The sequence below is a fragment of the Grammomys surdaster genome, unplaced genomic scaffold (assembly GCF_004785775.1).
Source record: "Grammomys surdaster isolate TR1022 unplaced genomic scaffold, NIH_TR_1.0 62, whole genome shotgun sequence".
In the NCBI taxonomy this organism is placed as follows: Eukaryota; Metazoa; Chordata; class Mammalia; order Rodentia; family Muridae; genus Grammomys; species Grammomys surdaster.
The window spans coordinates 12,310,121-12,336,403 of record NW_021604564.1 but is presented as its reverse complement, the minus strand read 5'-3'; the positions used below and the strand labels follow the sequence as shown (position 1 = coordinate 12,336,403).

General features: G+C 44.1%; 1 protein-coding gene across 5 annotated transcripts in view; it reads left to right on the top strand.

Annotated features, from left to right (window-relative positions):
* The window catches only part of Fndc3b (fibronectin type III domain containing 3B), a 291,713-nt gene that overhangs the window by 60,121 nt on the left and 205,309 nt on the right, over window positions 1-26,283 (top strand). For 4 of the 5 annotated variants that reach the window (XM_028763225.1, XM_028763232.1, XM_028763211.1 and 1 more), the window contains exon 2: window positions 9,587-9,725. In XM_028763225.1, coding sequence (XP_028619058.1) covers window positions 9,615-9,725 — 111 coding nt within the window. In that variant the 5' untranslated portion in view covers window positions 9,587-9,614. The remainder of the gene's footprint in view (window positions 1-9,586; window positions 9,726-26,283) is intronic. The other variant, XM_028763218.1, reaches the window with a different exon arrangement.

The following is a 26,283-nucleotide window of genomic DNA, read 5'->3' as shown; positions in this document are numbered from 1 at the left end:
TATGAGTGTGTGTATGTCTGTTACAGTGTGTGTGACTGTATGTGTATAATCGTGTGTATGTCTGTCACAGAGGTTAGATTTGATCTCTCCTTCCCCCATGTTGGTTGCAGGGACTGACTTGAGGTACAAGCAAGTACCTTTACCACAGAGTTCTCTCTCCATCCTCTGTTCTACATTTTTTCCAACTGGGCTAAGAGATTGGATGATAGAGTAGCTTAACTTTCCTTAAGGCATCTGTCTTAAAATGTACCTTTAAATTATGAGATCTCTGTCATGGTAAGGTTTCACTGAAGCCTGAAAGCCATTTGCTACTGTAGAAGGGATAGGTGTGTCTTGGTGAAGAGGTTTGGCACACTTGAATTCTTTGGAATTTACCTTTGACACTTCTGGGTTTCGTCTTCTGTGGTCATTTCATCTAGTCATCAGACCCACTAGCCTCCACTCATCCAGTTTTGTTCTGTCCTGAGAGTCCTGAGCTCTGAGAGCTCACTAGGAGCCCTGGCTCACTGCCATTTGTCTTTGGATCTGCTTCTCCTGGGCAGAGACTGGATGTCATGTAAGTTGTGCTGACCATTCACATGTATGTTATGAGGCCTGATAGAGTTAGTGTGAGTGATGCTCAGAACTCCTACAGACCCTTCCAGAATGCAGTGCATTGATTATGCTCACAAGACTCCCTCCCTTCTGTGTTAAAGGGTGCTATGCTTAGTTGTTAGTACCCAGGCAGATGTCGAGATAGTTTACATGTGAACTTCATTCATACCAGATCTCTGTGTGGAGATAAAAATATGCAGGTTGGTTGTATAAAGTAGTTCAGAAGTCATGTGTTCAAGAACCTATTCTTATTCTATAAAATAAGTTCGAGATTGACAGGTGGAGCCTGTGCAAAAGTACTCAGATACCTGAAGTACTGCAGGGCCTGCCTAAGTACTTTCACGGTGCTGGGCATGCTGGATCCGCAGGCTGCCTGAGGCATGAGCTGGAGCCGGAAGGGAACGCAGGGTTTCTGACTCCTACCGACCACCACTACCACTGTAGCTGGCGTTCAAGGTGGCCCAGACTGATCCTATCCAACTTTACTTATATTGTCCCTGGGAAAAATAGTAGAGGGAAATATACATGAAATTCCACATCTCACTGATGAAAATACATGGTTTCAATTACAGTCATTCTTAGCAAAAGTATGCTGCCCAGCTGACTCGGCTGCATGTGAGAAGGGCTCATGGTTCTGGAATGTTTTTCTGTGATGCGAGGCTGCCATCCTTGGGATGTCCAGGCGGGGTGGGAGAGGTACTGTGGTATGAGGGGACCTAGAATCTAAGTGTTCCAAGAAAAATGTCTGATTCTGCCAGCAACCTTACTTAAATACTATTCAAAAACAATGAACTAAACAAACAAACCCTTGGTAAACATTTTCTGTAGATAAGCCCCTTTCCTCTTTTAGTTAATATTTGCAGAACCTGAGATATGGATTTGGGGTCTAGAGATTATGTATATATAGTGATGTAATTTTTTTCCTTTTTTTTTCTGTAAAAGTTTGGTGTGTGGGACGTGCTATGAAAGAAACCTCTGTATATTCATGGAGACTTATATTTGGACTTTTTTCCCTCCTGAAAATAGTACTTTCCCCAAGTAACTCTGGGTGTTCTGCTATGACTGCACTGTGAATGACTTAAGCAAAGCCACTTAAAAGTATATTCAAAGCCAAGTTACAAGGAGAAAAGCGTCTGTGAACACTGTCCTGACCTATCAGGCATCCAGGCTGGGACCTAGGGTGTTGAGCATGTGAGGTTCTGTCCCCAGCCCACTGCCGGTGGATCTGTGGATTGTCGTGACAGGCCTGCACAGCCAGCTACTTAGTTTCCTTTCCTTTCTCTCAAGAGCCTACCGGCTCTTAGTTCTACTTAGTTCTACTTAGTTCTCTGGGGCTGGTCATTCATTTTGATCTGCTATCGTTTTCTTTTTAATGGAAAGAACTCTGTTTCATAGGATTTCTGTCAAAGCTCCTATGCTTCTAATTGGATGCAAAAAGCCAGAATATTTTTAAGCGTAAGTTTTTTTCCAGACAGCTGTGATTTGACTTCACTAATGAACACATATCAGACAAGAAGGCAAATTCCAGACTATTCGTGCCTCAACCAACCAGCTGGGCACATACCTCTAGGTACTGCTCATGTCTCAAGAGGGTTTTCTGCATGAACAATTATCACCTCCCTTTCCTTTATTCAAGTGGCAAGCCATGGCAAGTGTCTTTCTTGCACAGGGTAGAACTCAGCTGTAAAATTAGATTTCATTGGCATAAAACCTGGTTTTCATCCTTCTACTGAAGTTCTTCCTCCCCTTTAATAAGGAGGCTGAAGCCACTCCCAAACAAGTAAGACAGTTAAGGCTTCACATTCTCCCTTTTGATTCTAGCTCTAGTTTAATCTATATTAAGTAAGCATGGCAGGGAATTGGTGCTAAAAACATAATCTCTTAAGAACAGAAAGGAACGTGAGGGCTTGTCTCTTATTTCTGTTACGTTATAAAAGACAGAATTAATTGCTCAACTTTAGAGTCAATTACTGATAAACCTCAGATTAAAACTTATATTTTCTAGTAGTGAGTGTTGTGACAGCCTCCCCATCTGGTCCCCTCCCCTCCTTCCCCCTTCCTTTCTCCCCCTCCCCCCCAAGCTGGCCCTTTTGAGCTGTTTTCAACAGTGGAGCATGGGAAAAATTCAGTTACCAATCAGTCCTCCTCTGTTTTTTCTTATTTTTCCCCTCAAACTATTTAATTTGGTTTCTAAAACAGCGAAGGGGAGGACTTACCTGTGCCAGGTCCCTTTCCTTATGTTCATGTAAGTGTGTGGGAGAGATTTAGTGTAAGGAAATTTGCCTAACCACTCCTGGGCTTTCGTGTCTAATGGCTGTGTCCCCATGTCAGGCTCATAGTGGCCACTGTGGTGATAGAGTGTAGTGCTCTTGGGAAAGGAAAGAAAGCCCTGTTCTTGCCGTTTCTGGAAGTGGTCAAGACAGCTGTGCGTGTGGATGAGCAAATCTCCTTAGTGTTTTGAAGAGAATGGAGATTTTGATGTGTCTCTGTGCTGTTTCCGTCCCTTCCCTCTATGGATTCTGTTGCTATATCCATAGTTGTAATATTAACAGCCCTGGTTGGGGGACTGGAGGGATGGCTCGGAGATTAAGAGCACCTGTGCTTGCAGAAGACCCAATTTTGATTCCTAGCAGCAACATGTTGGCTCATAACTGTCCAAAACCCAGTTACAGGGACCTGATGCCTTCTTCTGACCTCCACAAGCACTAGACACACATGTGGTACACAGGCATACATGCAAGCAAAACACTCATACATAAAAACTAAATCTAAAAAACATCCTGGTTAGCTTTGCAGGAGAGGCTGGAGAGCAATGATGTCATCCTCAGAGTTTCTAGGTCTGGAATTAGGAGTCAAGGGTTTACTTTTCAAAACCAGTATCTGAGCCAGGTGGTGGTGGCTCATGCCTTTAATCCCAGCACTTAGGAGGCAGAAGCAGTCACATCTCTGTGACTTTGAAGTCAGCTTGGTCTAGGACAGTTAGAGCTACACAGAGAAATCCTGTCTCAAAAAAAAAACCCCAAAACCAATAAAACAAAACAAACAAACAAACAAACAGACAGAAAACCAGTATGAGGTAAGAAGGGAAGAGGGAAATGGAGCGGCTGATGGGCAGATGGTGTTTGACAGAGCATCCATGGAGGACTGCTTACTGTCTGGCTGGTTTGCTCTTCTTTCTGAGGCTTGCTAGTAAAGAGAAGGAAGGAAGTGTGCTCTTAGTGACTGACAGCGAGTGTAAGTAGTGACCACCTCAAGGGGAGGCTCTCCAGTGCAGCCTTTTCTTTACCCTTTGCCATATGATTTTATGTCAGATTTTGATTTTTTCATTTTTACTACAACTACAACATAAACACATAAATCAGCTCCACAAATGTCTGTCATAACTTAAATTTTATTAGGTTTTGCTTTTCTCTTAGAACTGATTTAGAAGCCAGTCTTGCAATCCCTTGTAAAACCTCAGTCATCTCATGGTTAAATTAGTTTAAAAGAAAATATCCAGTATAGTAATTTCTTTATAGCCTCCCTAACTTCTCCCACCATCAGCACAGCCCTCCCCACTCCATCAGCATAGCCCTCCCCACCTCAACAGAGCCCCCACCCAACAGTATATCCCTCCCAGCCAACAGCACAGCCACTATCCTCAGCTTGTGACGATTTCATAGTTTCCAAGTGTCACTTGACTCTATGTATACTTCTTCCAATTCCCAGAACCCTTAGAAAAGCCACATTTGGCATTAGGTAGCCAGAACAGTTTTCTGGTATAGCATTCATAGTTTTCAGAAAGCTGACCTGTGCTAGTCTCTCTATCAGAAACGGATTTGTTTGTTTTGAGATGCTGTACCGCTGTGTGTGCTGCTCACCTGCCTTGGTCTCCAGAGCAGCTGGAGCTACAGGCATGTGCGACTTCACTCGGCTCCAACAGGTATTTGTAGTAGAGAAGGAATCTTTCATAAAATCTGAATCAAGCTGCGAGTCTTCCAGTGAGCCCATGGCAGTATGTTCTTCAGAGTACAGAACAAGCATGTATTTCCATGGTATTTAGCTTGTCTAGTGCCTAGTTAATAATCTAGTTTTAATGGAAAAGATACTAGTGCTACAGAGTAGGCAGACTTGAAGTTAACGTTATTGCTGTGTGGAGCACCAACTTTGAGATTATTTTGGTTCCCTGTGTTGGATGGGTTTAGAACGTGCATTTGTGGGTTGGGGAGACAGATGCAGGATGCCTGTCTGTGGTAAGCTGGCTAGAGAGACTTGCTACAGTTTCTAAGCTAAGTTTTTAATAAGAAACCTTGACTCAATAAATAGCCTCCATACACACCTATACATGTAAGCAAGCACTTGTACATGTGGACTTACACACATTTGGACTTGCATGCACACATGTACATGCATCACACATGCATATACAGTGCAAAAATAAATGCATTTGAAATTGGCCTATGAAAGCAAAAAGTGCAAACTGACATGTGAATTCTTTGTTATCCCCTTACTCCCTAGCACAGATGTCAGCATGTTGCCCCCTCCTGGTGTTGGGGAGATGAGTGAGGAGCCTGAACATTTGCTTGGCTGTGATTGTCTAGCTGGTCATCTCCCTGAATGTGCCTGGGCTCTGCTCCCGAGTTCTGCTGGCCTCGCTTTATTCTGGGTGGTGCTCTTCTGTTGTTCCTTCTCTTGTCATCTGAAACTGATTCGTGTACTGTACTGCCAACTCACATCTTGAATTAATGTAAGGAAATTTGGGTCATTGGCCCACTGAGCGAGGATCAGGACATTTTGTTACTAATTTGAAGGCCAGGTTCACAGACGTAAGAACTCCCAGCAGTGATTAGGGCCTTGGCTTTTAAGAAGGACGTTCTTCCTAGTATATAGTTGCTTCTCTGTCCTCTGGAGATGGATCAGCTGTTCTTCCTTGCAAATCAGTTTTTTTTTATGAATTTGGCCTTTTATGTTTCATAGAATGGGCTAATGCCAAAATACCTTTTTAGACTTGGAGGAAGGCAAGCAAAGAAAGAAGAAAAAGTACTAAGCCAAATGCCTAGAGAGATGGAGAGACTGGCATACCTTTTTGAGATGATTGCAAACGGTGTTTTTCAAAGGAATTAATTATAGCTGTGAAGAGCTGCTCCTTTTATCTCTAGAATGCCCTTTCCCACTCCTGCCTTGCAGCTCAGGAGCTAACTCAGTCTGCCGAAGCCTGGCCAGCAGTGCACCAGGGATTTGCTCTCCTAGGAGAACAGCTGTGAACCACAAGGGCTCACGTGGCTGCCCCTTTCATTCAGAACAGAAGGTTGGGCACAAAGCACTTGTGGCTTTAGTGTTTTGATGTGTGGTTAAGGGGAGAGGTTGTGAGGACCTGTGGTTGTTATCAAGATCTCAGAGCTTGAGTCTAGGTAAAGAGTGAAATAGAAGAGGGAACTTTGGGGGCTGTGTGTGCATGTAGAGGTAAATGGTCTCAGGGACTGTGGGCTCTCCTGTGGGGAGATCCTGTGTACTTGGTGCTTCTTTGACTCAAATACTGAGTCCTAAAGTAGAGTTGCCTAGCTCATAGCCACACCTGGGCGGAAGGCCAAGGAAATGAATGCTTCCTTAGTGTGGCTGTTCCTGAGACTCTCCAGTGAGCATAGATCAGTCCCTTACCCAGAGAGTACACGCTGGCCCTTAGCTGCTCTTGAAGCTGGTAAGGGACCAGTGGCCAAAGAAGGTGTATAGGGGAGTTTCTGTGGCCTCACCCAGAGACCATTCCAGACACAAATTTATAATATCATTCTGAGATTAAAAAGTGATCTGTGTGTGTGTGTGTGTGTGTGTGTGTGTGTGTGTGTGTGTAAAGGAGAGTGGGCCAGGGATGTAGGGCACAGAGAGAGACTGAGTATAATACTTAAAAAGGGCTAAGTGTGGTGGCAGAATGTTTGTAATTTCACAGTTTGAGGCTAGCTTGTGCTACATAACAAGAACCCATCTCTATAAAACAAACAGGCACAAACACCTCAAAGCAGAAATGAATTTTGGGTACCTAAGACCAGAATGCTGCAGAAACTCCCAGGCAGGTCACCTTCTTATGACTGAGCTTACTGTCCTAAACAGTGGCTCTAGATCCATTTTAGTAAAATATGTATGGTTTGCTTGCTGTGTCATAAAGAAAATCTATAATTCCTACCTCAAATCACAACAAATGAATTCTGCTGGATAGCAAGCCTTATTGGGTGACAAAAGAGGAAGTCTGGGTTCCATGTGGTCTAGGAGATGTTCTAGGGATTCTAGTCCTGTCCCAGTGGGAAAGGACATAACTTGGTGCTCATAACTAAGGTAGGGAAGAGAGAGAAGGCAGAGTGTTCCCATCCACATCCCTTTCTTTAGCAGTTGCCTCAAGCTCCTGTATGGGAGGAGTAAGGGGAGCTGGGAAAAGAGCAGCGAGTCCTTCTTATACCAAGCAAGACCCCAGGTCTACAGCAGCACTGTAAGCCAACTTGCATTTGAAGTGCATGTACGTGTGTGTGTGTGTACGTGTGTGTGTGTGTGTATGTATGTATGTATGTGTGTATGCATGTGCATGTGTCTGTGTGTGTTGTGCATGGGAGTTCATGAAGATGAGGGATTATTTAACCCTGCTGTTTGTCCTCAGATGCTGCTACCTTGTTTGTGGTTTTTGAGAGAGGCCTTCCATTTGCTTGGGCTCACTGATTAGGCTAGGTGGGTTGGCTGCTGAGTCCTTGGGATCATCCTGGCTGCACCTCCCAACACTGGGATCACAGATGCACAGCAGTCTGCAGCATCTTGTCCTGCGTTCTTATGCATTTAGCACTTTGCTCATTGAGCTACGTCCCCTGTCCAGCATCCTAAGAAATATGAACTGAAATTTACACTGAAGAAACAGTTCCATTTGAGAGAAAGTAGCAGTTTGTCCCTGTAAAGTTAAATGTATTAGAAATCAAGTGGACACGTACAGGAGTGCTCCTTACTTGGCAGGCAGTTAGAGTCACAGTTCAGTTGTCATAATGTCTGTAGACTTATTTTAGTGTAGGAGTCTCAGGTTAGACCACCGGTCTTTGGGCTGTGTTTTCATTTGCGTAGGAGCTGAGGACACATCCCATAACATATGGTACATAAGAAAGCATGGTGCTGTTAGCACTGCTCCTGTGTCTTGTCCCCAGTTGGGCAGTACTTCCTTGTTTGGTTCTTAGGTAATCAGTTTCTCCACATGGAGCTCTAATGGATAGAATAACATTTTACTGACTTAGATTGAAAACATTGCCTCTTGGGTGGCCCTCAAGTATCGTTAAGTGCTTCCAGGGAGGAGCTTCTTGTGGGTGGGATGAAGGGGGAAGCCATGTGTAATATTCAGAGAGGAGGTGTTCAGAGATGAGAAGAAATAATTTGTTTCTATCTTACCTGTCTGGTACAAATCCAGGGTAGCCACAGGAGAGTGTGCCGTTACATTTGGACTGACTAGAACATTAACAGTAAAACATTCATTAGATAGTCTTGCATATGAAATTTTGAGAGAATTTTTATGAATGATAAACTCAGACCTTTAAATGCTTCTGAAGTCATTTACAGTTGGGTGCGTGTGACACATGCACACACCTTCCATGCTGTCAGCTTTTGGATGCCACAGTGGACGAATGTGTGAATACTTTTTTTATAGAGCAGGCTACAACCCCCTAGGAATGTACTGTTCTATTCTTCCTGTGGTGCTGTCAAGCTGACTACAGAGAAAGATGCAATTACGGGATAGGGAGGAGCTTCGTGCTGTTTTAGATATAAGTATGAATTTCATTTATTCTGTACAGACAGAGGAATCTGCTTTTGAACCCAGTTGGCTTGGGTGTGTCACAGATACAGAAGGGCCCCAAAGTGGGAAAGGTCCTGTGTGTTTGGCTCAAAGAATGATCTGGAAGAAACAATTAGAACCTAGGTGATTGTCTTAGTTACGGTTTCTATTATTTGCACCTTACCTTGAGCTCTGTTGCTGTGAAGAGACGTAATGACCACAGCAACTCTTACATGAAAACATTTCACTGGGGTTGGTTTACAGGTTCAGAGATTTTGTCCATTATTGGCATGACAGGAAGCATGACAGCATGCAGACATGGTGCTGGAGATGGTTAAGAGTTCTACATCTTGATCCACAGACAGCAGGAAGGTACTGCCATACTAGGCCTAGCTTGAGCATATGAGACCTCAAAGCCCAGCACCACAGTGACTTCTAATGGCACCACTTCCATAAGGCCACACCTCCTAATAGTGCCACTCCCTGTGGGCCAGGCATTCAAACATGAGTCTGTGGGAACCATTTCTATTCAAACCACCGAAGTGATTATCAGCTTAATGGCTAAGTCAGTATCTGTAGTGTATATATTAGTCTTTGTTTGCTTGTTGTGTTAAATGCCTCTAAACATTCTTTTGATCTTAATGAAAGTGAGAGGTTTTTGTGAATGTCAAGGGTAGTTCTTCTAGCATGTACCTAAGTTTCTGTTTACTATTTTTGCCATCTCAAAACATGATCTCAGGGTTGCTGGAGAGATGGCTCAGTGGTTAAAGGCACTTGTTGCCCTTGGAGGGGTGCAGTTTCTAGGCACCCCTATTGGGTGGTTCCCAGCTGCCAGTAACTCCAGCTTTTTTTTTTTTGGATCTGAGCTTCTTCTGGCCTTGGACTGGCATACCTGTGACATGTGCATAAATAATTATCTTAGGAAATGCAATCTCATTTTGTCCTCAGATTTCTGGGGTGGGGTCGTTACCATTATTCATGTTTTAAAGTTTTTAACAAATTGCTTGGAGCTTGGTTTTGGTCTGAGAGTTCTGCTTCTTTCCTTGACCCTTCCTGCTCTCCCCTGCAGACTGCAACACTCAGCAACAGTTCTCTCTGATGAGGCTTATCTGGGCTGCAGCAGGGAGAAAGAAATACTCTTTTTACTTTTTTTGCCCATGTTAGGTAGCTTTTATTACAGGTCATTTGTTGTTTTTGTAACCATGGGTGCTTCTCTTGCAGGTAGCTGGTTGAGGGCAGTTCTCCATGAATGTACGTCACCATGATGATGACCGACCAGATCCCCCTGGAACTGCCACCCCTGCTCAATGGGGAGGTGGCCATGATGCCCCACTTGGTGAATGGAGAAGCAGCTCAGCAGGTCAGTGAGCCTTGAGGGTCTGTGTGGGACACAGCAGAGCATTTGGTTTATTTGGGGATTCAGAGGCCTTTGCTCTTTGAACTTTGCTGTTCTAGAGAAGTATTTTTGTTGTTGTTGTTGTTGTTGTACAATTACTGTATTATTTTTAAAATACCTGAAAAAAAATTGAGCTCCAAAACCCTTACCCCATGAGGTTAGTATTCTTTAAAAAAACAAAACAAAACAAAACAAAAACCCCCCAAAACCAAAACCAAACCAAGAATTAAGCTTTAAAACAACTCCTTGTGAGGCTGTTCATTCCTCTAGTGTGCTTGTCAGATCTGTGTGATCTTGATTGGAAGATGCACAAACCAAGGTGAAATAGCTCTTCCCTGCTGGCGGAACTCCTGGGGTTCCATGTGACATGCCACTCCTGTGTCACTCCGAGCTCAACATCATGGCACCGAGCATCTACTCAGAGAGTCAGCTGTGCAGCACTGAGGGAAAAGCCAACCTGGAAGGACAACTGAGTTTACATTCTTGGAACTGAATTATCCCCAATAACGTTACATTTTCAAAAAAGTGACTACAAGACTGTGTTCTATCTTGTAATTACATAAATATTTTTCCTCTGTACATTTCTTAAGAAGCATAAACATACTTATTTTTGAATAGTAGAGTTGAAAAATAGTTATCCAGAATATATTAATAATTGAAGAAAGCTGAATGGTTGGTCACCTGTCTGTCATGAGTCTGTGCCTCCTCTCCCAGTGTGATCCGCCGTTGACAGTCTCTGTCAGGTGCTTTGTTTGCCCTGCTGATGGATCTGACACTGCTGCTCAGTCACCTGTTAGTTTCTTCTGAACTAGATTAAGGACAAAATATATCTAACTGGGCCAGAGAGGTGGCTCAGCCTGTCAGAGCGTTTGCTCTTGTACTGTTGGTCCACTGTTAGATTCCTAACACCCACCGTGGGTGAGCTACTTGTAACTCCAGCATTGGGGAAGCTGCCATCCTCTTCTGGCCTTCATGGGCACTGCACAGGAGTACATATGCAGACACCTGCTCACATCAAATAAAAATAAAATGAATCTTAAAAAAACAAAACACGTACACCTAACAGGTGCTTACTAAGCGTTGGTTGTTTGGGTAAAGCTCATTCCTTCCCACACCCATTGGAATGTCTGTCTGTCTGTCTCTCTGTCTCTGTCTCTGTCTCTCTCTCTCTCTCTCTGGATCAGACTCTATCATGCTGTGTAGCATCTTCTGTTTTATACAAGGGTAAACAGCCACACCGCACCCAGCCACACAAGCCCCCCTTCCCACTGCTCTCTCGGTCTTCACAATCTCTACAGTAGTTTTCTCGTCGTTCAAGTCTCGAGTTTCATTCTGTCCTGTGGGCCTTCCATCGGCAGTGCCTGCTTAGTTCATACCTTGCCACGTCTGTTTTGCTTTTGCGAATACCTGGGCCCTGTGCCCATGGCTAGGCGGTGTCCTTGCCTCGCCGGTGCCTGATGGATGTTTTTTCCTTCATCCACTTCTGCTTTTTTGCCCAATTCTCCATACAGAAGCCAGAGCTATTGTCCCCAAATATAAAGTGTTTCATATTCATCGCTTACTCAGAGCCAGCCTGTTACCCTTGGAAGCAGAGCCTGTCTCATAGATGGCCACCCTTGCCTATTGCTCCATCCCTGGCTGTTTTCTAGTGTTCTAGCTGTTTGCGCAAAACTCTGCTAATTCTGTGAGTGATTTCAGGATACAATGCTCTGTCTCCTTCATTTTTACTAATTAAAAGACATTTAAAAATCCAAGATATTCAAATGTGATTGGAAAGTAGCCCCGGACTCCCCTGTTGGCTCACGTAGCCAGGCTTCTCAAAGCCACCTTTCTGTGTCGCTGTGTCCCGTTTTTTCTGTTCTGGTGATTTCGTCCGCGTTTTTATGATTCAGCGCTCCCAGAGCACTCTTTTGTAGCTTATTAGCTAGCATAAAGAGCCCTCAGTTTTAGAATTTTCCAGTCTTCCCTTCAAATGTGAACTTCTTCGCACAGAGACTTAACTGAAGAGCAAGACGATGACGGCGTATTCCCAGAAGACTACACGGCATCTCCCTGCCCAGTGCCTTTGACTATTCAATAAGTTGTCTGGCTTAATAAATTCGGTCCACTGGGAAGACCTCTAAAAAGCTAAAAGTGAAAATTTTACTAATTTATGTATTTTATAAATAGATACCAAGTTTTTTTCCAAATGGAGGGGTACACTCAGAAAATACTACAGGGGCCTTGGAGAAGCTTGAGTTTGATCCCCAGAACCCATGTTTACAAAAAAAAAAAAAAGCAAACCCAGCCAGGAGTGGGGATGTGTGCTGGTGATTCTAGCGCTGAAATGGGGAACAGGAGGATCTATGAGGCTTCCTGCAGCCAGTTTAGACGAATTGTCAAGTTTCAGGCGGGAAAGAGTGTCTCAAAGTCAAGTTGCCTGTGTCTGAGTAACAGCACTGGAGGCCGACCTGTGCTCACACACATCCTTTTATATAACCATGTGTGTGTGCACACAATATGATAGAGATTGTTTCAGTCTTAATCTGCTAGAAATGTCTGGAAGCATTTAACTATTTGGTGTTAATATAAAATTCTCTAAAGGGGAACATTGGTTATTGGACAAACTATTTGAAATAGGGTTTTTTGGTCTCTGTCTCTCTCTGTCTCTCTCTGTCTCTCTCTGTCTCTCTCTGTGTCTCTCTCTCTCTCTCTCTCTCTCTGTCTCTCTGTCTCTCTCTCTGTCTCTCTCTCTGTCTCTCTCTCTGTCTCTCTGTCTCTCTCTCTCTCTCTCTCTGTCTCTCTCTCTCTCTCTGTCTCTCTCTCTCTCTCTCTCTCTCTCTCTCTCTGAGTCAGGGTTTCTCTGTTTGTAGCTGTGGCTGTCGTGGAACTCAGTCTGTAGACTAGGTTGGCCTGGAACTCACAGATCCTCTTGCGTCTGCCTCCCAAGTACTAGAATTAAAGGCGTGTGACACCACTGCCTTTGAAATATTTTACTCATCAGGTCTAGACTAAGAACTATCATGCCTCGATGTTGCATCTCCATCTGTCACTGTGACTCAGCCCAGGCAGTGGCCTACATGGCCACTTTCCTTCCTTTTTGTGTCCCAAACATCCCCAGCCTGTGTCTCCTTCATCTCTCTAGCTTCTACTCCTTCCTTTGAGTCCTTCCGTCTGCATTGGTGTGATACACCTTGAAGAAAGCAACTGGAAGAAAGAGATTGTTTCGGTTCAGTTTGGGGGTGCAGTTCACAACAGCAGAGAAATCAAGGCAGTGGGTCAGCCTGGGTCCACGAGACAGCAATGGATCCTGGGGCTCAGTGCAGTTTCTCATTTTAGAAATTCAGTACAGTTCTCCAGCCCACGGCTGCTACTGCCCACTCTCCCGCCTCAGCTAACCTCCTGTAAGATGCTCCCCTCACAGACATATTAGGCCGAGAACTTTCCATGTTTCAGACAACGCTCATCATCAGTGAGTGTGTCTTTGACGTCAAAGGTTCCCTTCCAATTCCATGACCTTTTTCATTTTGTTTGGATCTTCTTAATTACACTTCCCTGACAGCTTCCTTCTTCCGCTCAGTGCTCACAACTTCACACAGCATAGGTCTGGCCTCACGTAGAGTTGTGTGTGTACAATGAGCCTTTTCTACTGAAAATCCAGTGCAGAGGAAGTCTTATAATTAATGTAGTGAATAAAAATAGATAAATAACGCTCGCTTATCAGACTGAGAATGAGACCAGCCACCAGAATAAAGGACACTGCTTTATTGGTGAATAGCAACTCGTGTCCCCTTACTCTTCTGCCAGAATCTCATTTTGGAACTGGATCTTCGGCTGGAATCCCTGGTGAGGCCGGGCGTGGTGTTGGGCCCCATTCTTCAGTGTCCTGATGCATAAATAATGCACAGTTTGTGCATATGTTAAACGTTCTTTCAAACTGCTACTTCTTTCTACCATCTAGATCCCTTGAGAGTGCAAGTGGCAAGGAGCAGGGGGTAGAATTTATGGGACGGCCTATGGGTTGACTGAGTAATAGATACATTCATTTTAATAAGTATTTACAAATGTCTTCTGTGCCAGCACAGTCTTAGGGGCTGGAGACACAAACATGAATAGACGCTGCTCTTGCCTGAAGGGAATGAGCAGTTGCGTTGGATAAATATCACCCCAGATGCTGTATTTACACATATGCCAAGCCAAATGAGCTTGCAATGCAGAATATACCAGAGCATAACGGAAGGATTGAGGAGTGGCATGGGTAGGCAGGGAGACAGCAAGCCGGGCAGTGGAGGCTGAGCTGGCCTTAAAGCTCCCCTGAAGCCTGCAGCTGTTCCACTTTTAGAATCAGGTAGCCAACTGCAGTTTTATTGAGTGAGAGGGGGCTCTGTAAGGATTGCCTACTCAACGGAGAGTTCATATTTTAAGTTCACCATGAGCAAATCTCTTCTAAATAGATTCTGATTTTTCTTTTTGTGAGTGTTCATGTATGCATGTTTGTGTGGTAGGTATACATGTGTGCACATGCATGAGGAGGGTAGAGGACAGTTTGCACGCTACCCCAGGAGCACTGTCTCCTCCTTTGAAGCGGTCTCTCATTGGCATGGAGCTTGCCAGTTAGGCTAGGCCGGCTGCTCAGTGAGCCCCAGGGATCCTCTTTTTCCATCTCTCCAGGGCATTTTTAAATGTTGATCATGAGACTTGAACTCATGTCTTTGTGTTCTCAAGATAAGTGCCTTATCCACTAAGCAGCAATCCCTCTATACTCCCTGTCTCCCCCCCACCCCCCAAAGGAGATCTTATATCTTTTCTTGAGACTTTGATTTCAGGTTTTTTGTTGTTGTTGTTGTTGTTAGAAATTCTGCTTGACCCTGCTTACTATTCCACTCTGGTGGTTAGTCCCCCTTGGCCCTGTGTTGCGTATATCCCAGTATCACGGACTCCATGGAATTGCAGATAGCCAGCATCCTTCACTCAGTGTCCCAGAGACAAAGACACCCACCCTTGCTACCAGGACCTCCTTGCAACTTTAAAAACGATGTGTGTGTATCTAGCCTGTGGTCTGATACCTCAGTCCTTTTGCATTAGGCTCGACAATCCTCCCTGCATAGGCTGGCACAAGGCACGGCCTGTGCGGCATCTCAGCCTTAGGAGGATAAATGTTGACCTTCGTTATCTCGGGGCACTGTTAGATGTAGCTCCCACAATAATTAGGACACACAGCATGTAATTATGACAGTTCTGGGCTGTCTGGCTTGAGAGACACTTCAGAATTGAATTAGCCAAAGGCAACAGCGGTCTGCAGTAGCCTGCACATAAAACAGTTGAGCTGCCTTCAAAAGGAGGGGCTGAAGGAAAACCACTGGTGTGGCTGGGCCGCAGAGGCAGGCTAGGATCCTCTGATAGCTCGAGCATTACCACTGTCTGCAACTCACTGCTGACTTTGTCTGATTTCATTTCATTAGGGAGAAAGGAATCATGTCTCTTGTTCAAGCTGTGGCCCACATCTACAGTTGCACGCAGGAGATCCTTTTGAGTGGACAAAGGATGAAAGGAACAAACAAATTTAATTAATTTAAAACAGAGTTTGAAAAAGTAGCTACTTTTTAAATTTGCCATAAGCCTTTAAAACTAAAATCCTTCATTTTATTTATTCTTTTTACATGTATACATGTGCATGTGCACTCTCGTGTGTGTGTGTGTTTGTGTGTGTGTGTATGTGTGTGTGTTGCATGCATGCCAGGAGTGTGCATGCATGTATATGGACGTTGGAGGACTTCTGTGCAGTCAACTCCTCCTTTCCTCTTTCTGTGGTTACAGGATCTGAACTTAGGTTGTTCTGTTTGGGTGGCAAGCACCCTTCCCAACTGTGCCACCTCACTGGGCCCTTTCCTTTTCCTAAAACTTCATTCACTTTATTAATGTTATAATGTCTGTGCATTTCTTTTGGGTAATAGTTAAAGAAAAGGAGACTTATGTGCCAAATAATTGGCCTTCTATGTCCCTGTGTTTCTTATTCTCAGATTCACCCAGCTGCTATGGATTGAAAATATTTACAGAAATGAAGGCAAATGATGTCTGCACTCAGTGTTTCCAAGCAACATGTTTCCTTTGTCATTACCCCCTAAATAATAATACCATGTAACTTATTTACATAGCATTTGCATCTAGAGTCTTTTTAAACTTTGCAGGAATATGCACGAAGGTTACAAGCAGATATTCTCCCTTTTGTTGAGTTGTTTTGGATTTTCAGGACAAGGTCTTCTGCATTCCCCACTAGCCTGTTACTGGGAATGACCTTGACCCCACACACTTGCCTCTGTCTCCCAAGGGAGATGTAAAGCCAACTGATTGTGCCCTTTTCATGAGGGCCCTGAGACTCTTTAACTTTTGGGGCTACTGGTGAAAAAATGGGCCAACTTGCCCCCTCCCTGTTGCGGAAAATCTCCAACCCAAATGAAGCCAGTCACTGGAAACACAAACTCAGTAATTATGAATATATTCTGCAAGCCTCGATTTGGCAGATGCACCTCTTCACTACTCTGTTCCCCAGCTATGAGACCTTTATAACCTGAGGGTTTTCCAGACCCTGTGTTTGTCCTTCTACCTCCATCGTCCTCCTCTGTGGTCTCCTTGTCTTCTCTCTCCTCTCTCTTTCTGCTCTCTTCCCACCAACCTTTATATCTCCCCTTTCTGCCCAATCACTGGCTCCAGCCTTTATTTTACAAATGAAGGTGGGCAGAAGGTTCACTAGAATTCACCTGTGTAATGATGACTCACTCCTCCTCTTCAGCCCTTCCCCCCCCCCAAAGGGGAATTAGCATCAAAATACAAGCCCAGGCCTATCCTCAACACCTCCCCAATTTCCCTTAAATTCCCTGATGACAAAATGGGAAGATTTAGATGAAACCCTGGGCTTTTCCTGCTTATGTGGGAGCCCAGAAGGTCTGACAACACAGCTTGGGTTTCTAAGTCAGTGGCAGTTGACTGCTGCCTTCCCCTGGGGGCGTAGCCTTCATCCTGCAGTGTCACCACACCATACTTGTCCTCTGAATTTAACCCAGTTTCATGTGAACATTTTAAACTTCTTCACTCTTGACATCCCACCTCATGTGTTTCAGTCTTGATTCTTTGACAAGACAATTTTATGTCTTCTATTACAGTGGGAGTCATTTTCATTCTTAGGCACACTTATTGTGCATACACAGATGCAACCTCTCTCTGTTAGACTTGCTTGGTGACATAGATTGAGAAGCAGGGGGATTGGGATAACTGGCTTCAAAAGGTTTCTGTCATCCCTCCTACCAGGTAGGGCTCATTGGTTTTGGCCCCCGCTTTTTAACAGATGATGTTTGAGCTTCCATATTAAGGAACTATGGAACCTGATACTGTGGTTCTTCTGGTACAGTCCCCAGCTGGGGGACAGCCAGCAGTTTGAAGATTCAACTGTTCCACAGGTAAAGATGTGGATTCTTTACACAAAGTCTTTATTCAGAGTTTTTTTTTTTTTTTAAGTACACTTTCTGTTACAGCCTAGATGAAGCTGGGTTTTTGTTTGTTTGTCTTTTTGTAAAACATACACCTTAGTTTTCCTGGTGCAGTGGTGAAATACTCTGATGGAAGCAACTTAGGAGAAGAAGGCTTCCATTATTTTAGCTCACAGTTCAGGCTGCAGCCCATCATGGCAGGGCAGTCCAGACGGCAGGAGCATGAAGCAGTTGTCAGATTGCATCCAGTCATGGAACAGCTTGTTTGCTCCATTTATACATTACAGGATCCCAGTACAGGAAGCAGTCCCAGACAGTTAGGATGGGTCCTCCCTGATAAGGAGAATAATCCTCAACAGGCTTGCTCTGAGGCCCTGCCCCCAGGGGTTCTAGATTCTGTCAGGTTAAGAGCACTACTCACAACAGGCACGCACTCGGAAGTGTTTCTTTGATCTGGATGCTAGATGCTAGATTTCTGACCTCGAATCTTTTGTTTTGAAAAATCTCTCTTTGTCACATTGGATGTTTCATCATACAGTAAGAATATTTATATGTGTTGGAAAATGAGTCTTTTCTATATCCACAGTATGCTAAGACATATGTTAGTACATAATTGCTTCTGGTAGGCATTTTGTGGTCAAATGATAGGTGTAAAAACTTGACTATGTGAATAGATGCTATACTCCAAACATGACAAGAGCAAGCAAGACACGTAAAGTTAGCAATGCAAATCTCCACATTCTGAACATAGATATTCATCTTCATTTTTCCCTCTCTTTGCTTTTCCATATGAAAATATACCCTTCTAAGGAGGTCGCCACTGATGTGCCATCTCATATCTGGGTTACCTGGGTTTAGATCCCAGGGGAAGGTTATACCACTTGCCCTGTTTTAAAGTGTGATTGGTCAGTCACTCAGCTCCTGCTTATCCCTAATGTTAGAACTTGAGGTGCCTGTGAAGCCTCAGAATTCCATGCTGCTTTGACCCTCTTGCCTATGCTGGTAATTGCTTCTCAGCTTCCAGCTTTTTTTCTTTTTCGGAGATCACCATCAGATCAGATCATCTGAGAGAAGGCACATGATTTTTGAGCTACAAGTGTTCCCTCACCTGAGCAGTTTCCTGTCCCCCTAGCACTGCTTTGTGCTGCCTCTTTCTTTTGCTCCTTGTAGGGAATTAGCTGAGGCCTTTGGATACAACGGATGGATAGACCTTAGCAGGTCATCTTCTTTGCAAATAATTGGGCAACTGCAGACAACAAAGAACCTGAAGCAATTGTAGTCTGATTGGGGTTAGCTTACTGAAGAGTACACACTCAGAAAGCAGCGTCCCCAAGAGGTCGGTGTCACACAACCAAGCTGGTTCGGAACTAGTCCCATTACAAGTCTGATATGTGGCACACACCGTTGATTCCCACTGATTGATTGAAGTTAGGCATGGGGCTGTCACGACAGCATGTGGCATAGATACATGTCAACGGCTTCCTAAAACTGATAGAGTTGTCTCTTGTTTGGTCTGACTCCTCCTTACTGCCCAGCTGTAGCATTTACCATCCTCTCTACAAGAGGGAAAGGAGGGAGGGAAAGGAACCAGACTGGATTTTCCTAGATCCTGTCTCTAAACTGCATCTATTAGGTAGACATAATTACATTTTTATAAACTTTATATAAGCTATAACATTTTTTAAGGACCCCGGGATATTGGCGGAGGGTAGACTTGGCTGGTAGGGGATACCTTCCACCAGTAGTGGGCATCCCTATACCATCACTTCCTAGACTCTCTCATATCTGTAAAGTGGGCTGCTGTAGTTGGGAGCTTTGAGCCCTCCTACCTTACAATAACTGCCCTTCTGCCCCAGGCTCCTTCAATCCCTCAGTGAACATATCGTGAAGACAACATCCAAGCATGAGGACCTTCTGGAGAGAGGGACAGTGGCTGGTTCTCTATTGGTTACTCTGCAACCTCAGGGCTACTTAGGATAAACAGTCTGAATTCAATAGATAAGGTAAAGGTCAGATGGGTTTGATTAGACCCTTGGTTTGAACTGTTGCAAAGAGTGAATTTTAGTTCAAAGTTTGATTTCTTTTGTTCTTCCAAAGCAAAGTGAGGGACGGTCATAGCTGAGGGCTCCTGAGGTGGTAGAATCTGTGCTAAGCCCTTCCTTAGTTCATCATTTAGTGGTCACATAGAATGTAGGGCAAAGCCCTGTGTATTTCTAGGCTAAGCCCGAGATGAGAAAGGTTAAGGGCTTGCAGGTAGCAAGTCACGCAGTTGGGACTTGATCTCACCCAGGTCTTCTTCTAGGAACTTCCAAGAAGATATGCCCGGCTTGGGCCTTTCTTCATCTGTAATGTGCAGGTAGGCAGTTAGCTTGAGTTTTGCATGTTAGTACCTTATACAGTTTACAAATTGGACGGTTCCTCTTGGGTTTGGGGAGAGGGCACAGTGGGTAAAGTACCTGGTGTGTCACGCAAGCAGGAGGACCTGAGTTTGTATCTTCACTACCTTAGTTAAAGCTAGGCATTGTCACACCTGAAATTCTAGTATTTGGGAGTTAGGGAGTTGAAGACAAGTGGATCTGTGGACCCCATTAGCTTGCTATGCTAACTAGTTGGTGAGCTCTGAGTTCAGGGCGAGACCTTATCTCAAAGAATAAAGGAGAGAGCTAATAGAGGAAGGTACCTAATGCTGACTTCTGGTCTTCACAAGTGTGTATGTCCAAAAAAGAATAATCTCTCTCTTTCTCCCTCTTTCCCCCTTCCCCCCTCTCTCTCCCCCTCTCCCCCTTCTCCTTCACTACTTCACTGTGTCACACACACTATGTCTCACACACACTGTGTCTCACACACACTGTGTCTCACACACACTCCTTCACTACTTCTTGTAGTTTTGATCTCTATTATATTATGTTCAAGACCTGGCAAGTGACTGACTCTGAGATGTGGGATCTGAGCCACAGTGGTGGTGTCTCGAGGTTTGATTTTCCTTTGGAATCGAGGTGGGAGTCAAGGCTTTTCAGATCCCAGCCCAGGTTTCTGTAGGGTCCCAGGGGTTTTATCAGGAATGATTTCTTTCCCTGAGATGGTCATGAGTTCCCTTTTGGGGTCAGTACTATGAGAGTTCTGGTGAGCAGAGAGGGGTAGCTGAGATTCTTCCTTGTGGGGGTGAGTGAGTGGGAGAGGGCCTCTTACTTCTTCTTTCTGTCCAAACCCACCCTTCGTTTCCATTTAAGAGGTGAATCATTTAGAGGCAGGTTTAGCTACTCAAGAAACCTCAGTGTAAGCCTTGGAACTAACCAGGTTTTTGGTGGTGGCGCATGCCTTTAATCCTAACACTCAGGAGGCAGAGGCAGGCAGATGTCTGAGTTCAAGGTCAGCCTGGTTTACGGAGTTTCAGGACAGCCAAGGGCTACATAGAAAGATCTTATCTTCTGACCCCCCCCCCAAAATAGGAAAAATAAACAAGAATTGAAACTATTAGGTGATATGTTTTTCTTTCTGAATTTGTAACAATTCCTCTAATGTAATGCCAGGGTGAAAACACAAGCTGGGTTTTAGTCTTCAAAAGGAAGGGATGTGGCCTTTCAGCCACTCTATTGTATCTTAAAAGCTTTCATCACTGGTCTTGATGGAGGTCGCAGGTCTTCCACGGAGGTAGGATTTAGTGTCATGTGGGGTTTGGTTGAATTGGGTTACTCTCACCACACCCACTTGCTAGTGAGTTCTTCATTCTCTTTGTTTCAGATCAAGAAAGGGCTGCTTGGACTTTGACTCTCCTCAAGATGTTAATTACATGTTCCAAAATATGCATTCTGTTAAAAATCACTTATGCACAGCCTTGGAAAGAACTCTAAGCAGGGAGTTGCTTCAGGGTACAGAGCATTGTTCTGGAGGCCTTGGGAAATAAATCTCTAGAGTTGGTTCATTTACCACCAAGACATCTTTAGTCAGTGTATATAAACAAGAGACATCCCAGTGGGCCTGGACATTATTTGTCCCAGATGGAGTTTAAACTTGGCTCACTGTGCTGTACTGATGTCATGGTACATCAGCTGGCCCCAAATTAGATGTGCAGAGAATCCGCTATGTGCTTGTGTACACTGAGGGCTCATGGGAAGGAGGGGCAGGGAGGCTGGAAAATCTTTGTCACAGCTTTCCTTTGCACTCTGCAGAGCCTGGTGTCTGTCCTGAATTTGGACTTAGTGCAGAGAGAGGGAGGAATCGGAAGGGTCGGTGATGTACATGTTGGCATTGGCATACCAGAGGTCCTTGTGCTTCTGAGACTAGGAGTGTACTATGTCTGGCTTTCCATCAGGTCTTAGTGAGGAGGCCCCCGCACTCCAACACAAAAAGGAAAACTGGTCAGCATTGTATCTAAGCCCCACTCCCAAGGTGACAGGCTTGAACCTGTTGGATGAATTTTTACTGCTCCGGCATATCAGCATATCTTCATCCCCAACATGTTAGCTCTGTTTTGTTTTTGGTTTTGTTTTCTTCACATACAGGGTCTCATGTAGCCAAGCCCACCCTTGAACTCACTTTGTAGCCAAGGCTAGCTTAGCCCTCCTCATTTGCCTCCACCTTCCAAGTGCTGAACTTGCAAGCACACCTGGCCTTTTCCCCCAAAGCTTTCCAGTTTTGAAGAAAACGTTCAGTCTTTTTGCCTTGCTACCATTAAAGAAGACAATTGCCTTAAACTTTGCAATGGTCCTAAGTATCCATTTGTATTAATGTTTTGTTCTAGGGCATCTATATGTATAACTGTTGAGGTCTTTCATCTCTGTATGGTGGGTGACTATCAGTGAGTTGTGTATGTATGGAGAAAGCCAATTGCTCGAGGTATCCTGAAGGATCTGAGTTTCCATCTTCAGTGTGCTTTGAGAGGACAGCCAGAATGCCAGGTGGTTCTGCTTCATGAGCTCTTCCAAAAAAGTTACAGAGTTATCATCTTATCTGAAAGTTTTACTCCTGGGGATATATTCAGGAGAAACAGGCATTAGTAGCCCACAGAAACTAGACTATGAATATTCAGAGCACAATTATGCAAAACAACCAAGAGTTTTAGAAGCAAATCAACTCCAAATTAACTGATAAAAAGATGAGCCAAATGTAGTATATTTTAAAATGGAATATTACTTAGAAGAGAAAAAGAGATGAATGAGCGGGCACGGACAGCCTGGACAACTCTTTGTTAAGTGAAAGGATTCCTTTGCATTGTGTTGTTTTTGTCTTTCTATGAGATCACTGTGAGCGAATACACAGAGACCAGAAGTACATTAAAGAGCAATTAAGGGAAATGGATATTGGAAATGTCTTACCATGTTTCGTGTCATGGATACCAACTATGTGAGTGTACCAAAAATACTTCACGTATATAAACTGTGTGGGTTGCTTAAGTCTCACTAAAGATATTAATACAAGATATCTGAAATTAAGAACTCAAAAACAGAGCAGCCAGATTAGACCCTCTCCTGGATTCATAGGTCAGCAACCCTTTATTGTTGACTTGCATTATGGCAATATTATTGAGAAGTGTTTCTAGGCAGGTTGAATTGTTGCAAAGCTGTAAGGCGCTTAGATTTCAGAACCTCTGCAAGTGGATTCCAGACTCAGCCCTGCTGCCAGGATCCAGGAAGGCTGAACAGAGCCTGGGGTGCGCGCGCTTGCGAGGCGCAGCCAGAGAGCCAGAGTGATTGAGCAGAAACTGGGGTCAGAGTCAGGATCTGTGGAAGTTTAGATTTTATGGAGAACATGAAACATGGCAAATTTGGTAAATTGTTTTTCTTTAATCTCCTTCACTTAACTCCAACTTGTCCATGGTAAGAAATATTAGTCATAGCTACTAACCATGCGAGGCCTGTATGAAGTGGGTAAGTGTTCTCTGCTTTCTCTAGGTGAGGAAATCCAGGCTTTGTAGGTCAAGTGGGCTACCTGGTAGAGCCTCCTGCCTGGGACCAAGCCTCCATCTTCTAGACTGGCTCTTTTGACTATATTCTGGGATCCTTAGATACGTTGTTATACCTAAGTTGGTTTTTAAACAGCTCAGGTTAGCAAAGAGCGGCTAGTGACTCAGTGTGTGGACCCTTAAAGCGCTCCTCCGCCGGCAGCTCTGGCCTGAACCTCACCTACAGGTAGGTAGGTGATGAACCTTATGTGCTTGGCAGCTTGTTCTTAGGTTTGATCCATGGATAGTCTTGAAGGTTATTTTTCATTTTCAGTTGGAATATTGAATTTTAGAAGATACATCCTCTCCCTGTCCCCCACTCCCTCTTTCCCCTCCTCTCTCTCTGTGTTTGTGTATGGACAGCAAACAGTTTAGTGAGGTACATCCTCAGGTTAGGAGATGCTTTTTCTTATCTGCAGTTTGGATTCCTTATTCTTTTTGAGTATATATAATATGATAAAGGCTAAATTATAATGTCAAGAAATGAGGAAGCAAAATCACTTAACTAGTTTAAAATGAAATTACTCTGGAATCAAAGTAGATCTTCTAGAGATATGATTACCTTTGGACCTGAAGAAGTAGTGTGGTGATTCTCCTCAGATTCATTATTAGATTTGTTTGCCAATAAACCTTTTCTTTTCTGTCTGCACAGGAGTGGTAGGTCCAGAGACTGTCCATGGTGACTGCTAGGAGCTGGCCAGAGGAAAGTGGTTAGGCTGATTGCCGAGGGCGTTTGAAGCTAGTTTTTTAGAGCATAAGCTAGGAAAGAGAAAGTCTAGAAGGGCCATCGGGTGCACCAGCAGTAGAAGCAGTGGTTGTGGGGGTGGGGCAGAAGGAGGCAGCACCTGTGAGACAAACGACAAAGACAGCTGTGGAAGGCAGATACTTCAGAGGGTGGCAGAGTTAGAATGACAGCAAGCAGGGAAGTGTGGATGTAGAGGACCATGATGCTCATGCTTCTTTTTTTTTTTTTTTATGATAATGTGTCTTTATTTTATTTTTTTTTCTTTTTTTTTTATTGGATGATTTATTTACATTTCCTATGTTGTCCCCTTACCCCATCCCCCACCACCCCCTCGGAACCCCCAATCCCCTCGCCCCTCCTCCTTCTTCTCTGTGGATGTAACCTCTATCTACACCCCCCCCACTCCCACCTCCCCACCCTCAAAATTCCCACCCCCTGGGGCATCCAGCCTTCATGAGGTCAAGGTTCTCTTCTTCCACCTATGCCCAGCAGGGCCCTCCACTTTTACATATTCAGCTGAAGCCCTGGATCCCCCCCCTAAGTGCTCCCAGGCTGGTGGTTTAGACCCTGGGAGCTGTGGTTGGTTGGTATTGTTGCTCTCCTCATGGTGCCACAAACCCTTTCAGCTCCTTCAGTCTTCACTCTAACTCCTCTATTGAGAACCCCATGATCAGTTCAATGGCTAGTTGTGAGCATCTGCCTCTGAATATGTCTGACTCTTGAAGGCCTCTGAGGAGATATCCATATCAGGCTCTTATCAGCATGCACTTCCTGTCTTCCACATCAGCATCTACCTTTGGTGATTGCACATGGGATAGATACTCAGGTGGGGTGGTCTTGAGACGGCCCCTCCTTCAGTTTCTGTCCCTCACTTTGTCTCCATATTTGCTCCCTTGAGTATTTGTTGCTCCTTCTAAGAAGGACCGAATCACCCTCACTTGGTCTTCCTTCTTTATGGGCTTCATGTGGCCTGTGAGTTGCATCTTGGGCATTTCAAGGTTCTAGGCTAATATCCAATAATCAGTGAGTGAATACCATGTGTCTTCTTTTGTGATTGGCTTACCTCACTCAGGATGATAATTTCTAGTTCCATCCATTTACCAAGGAACCTCTCGAATTCATTGTTTTTAATAGCTGAGTAATACTCCATTGTGTAAATATACCACATTTTTTGAATCCATTCCTCAGTTGAAGGACATCTGGGTTCTTTCCAGCTCCTGGCTATTATAAATAAGGCTGCTATGAACATAGTTGAGCATATGTCCTTGTTATATGTTTGAGCATCTTCTGGGTATATGCCTAGGAGTGGTATAGCTGGATCCTCGGGTAATGCTATGTCCAATTTTCTGAGGAACCGCCAGACTGATTTCCAAAGTGGTTGCACCATCTTGCAGTCCCACCAACAATGGAGGAGTGTTCCTCTTTCTCCACACCCTCGCCAGCATCTACTATCACCTGAGTTTTTAATCTTAGCCATTCTGACTGGTGTGAGATGGAATCTCAGGGTTGTTTTGATTTGCATTTCCCTGACGACTAAGGATGCTGAACATTTCTTTAGATGCTTCTCGGCCATTCGAGTTTCTTCTGTTGAAAATTCTTTGTTAAGCTCTATACCCCATTTTTTAATAGGGTAATTTGGTTGTCTGGAGTCTAATTTCTTGAGTTCTTTGTATATATTGGATATTAGCCCTCTATCAGATGAAGGATTGGTAAAGATCTTTTCCCAATTTGTTGGTTGTCGTTTTGTCCTATTGACAGTGTCCTTTGCCTTACAGAAACTTTGCAATTTTATGAAGTCCCATTTGTCAATTCTCGATCTTAGAGCATATGCCATTGGAGTTCTGTTCAGGAACTTTTCCCCTGTGCCCAAGTATTCGAGGCTTTTCCCCACCTTCTCTTCTATTAGTTTCAGTGTATCTGGTTTTATGTGGAGGTCCTTTATCCACATAGACTTGAGCTTTGTACAAGGGGATAAGAATCTCAGAAGATGGAAAGATCTCCCATGCTCATGGATTGGCAGGATTAATATAATAAAAATGGCCATCTTGCCAAAAGCAATCTACAGATTCAATGCAATCCCCATTAAAATCCCAACTCAATTCTTCACAGAGTTAGAAAAGGAAATTCTCAAATTCATATGGAATAACAAAAAACCCAGGATAGCGAAAACTATTCTCAACAATAAAAGAACTTCTGGAGGAATTACCATCCCTGACCTCAAGCTGTACTACAGAGCAATAGTGATAAAAACTACCTGGTATTGGTACAGAGACAGGCAGGAAGATCAATGGAATAGAATTGAAGACCCAGAAATGAACCCACACTCCTATGGTCACTTGATCTTTGACAAAGGAGCTAAAACTGTCCAGTGGA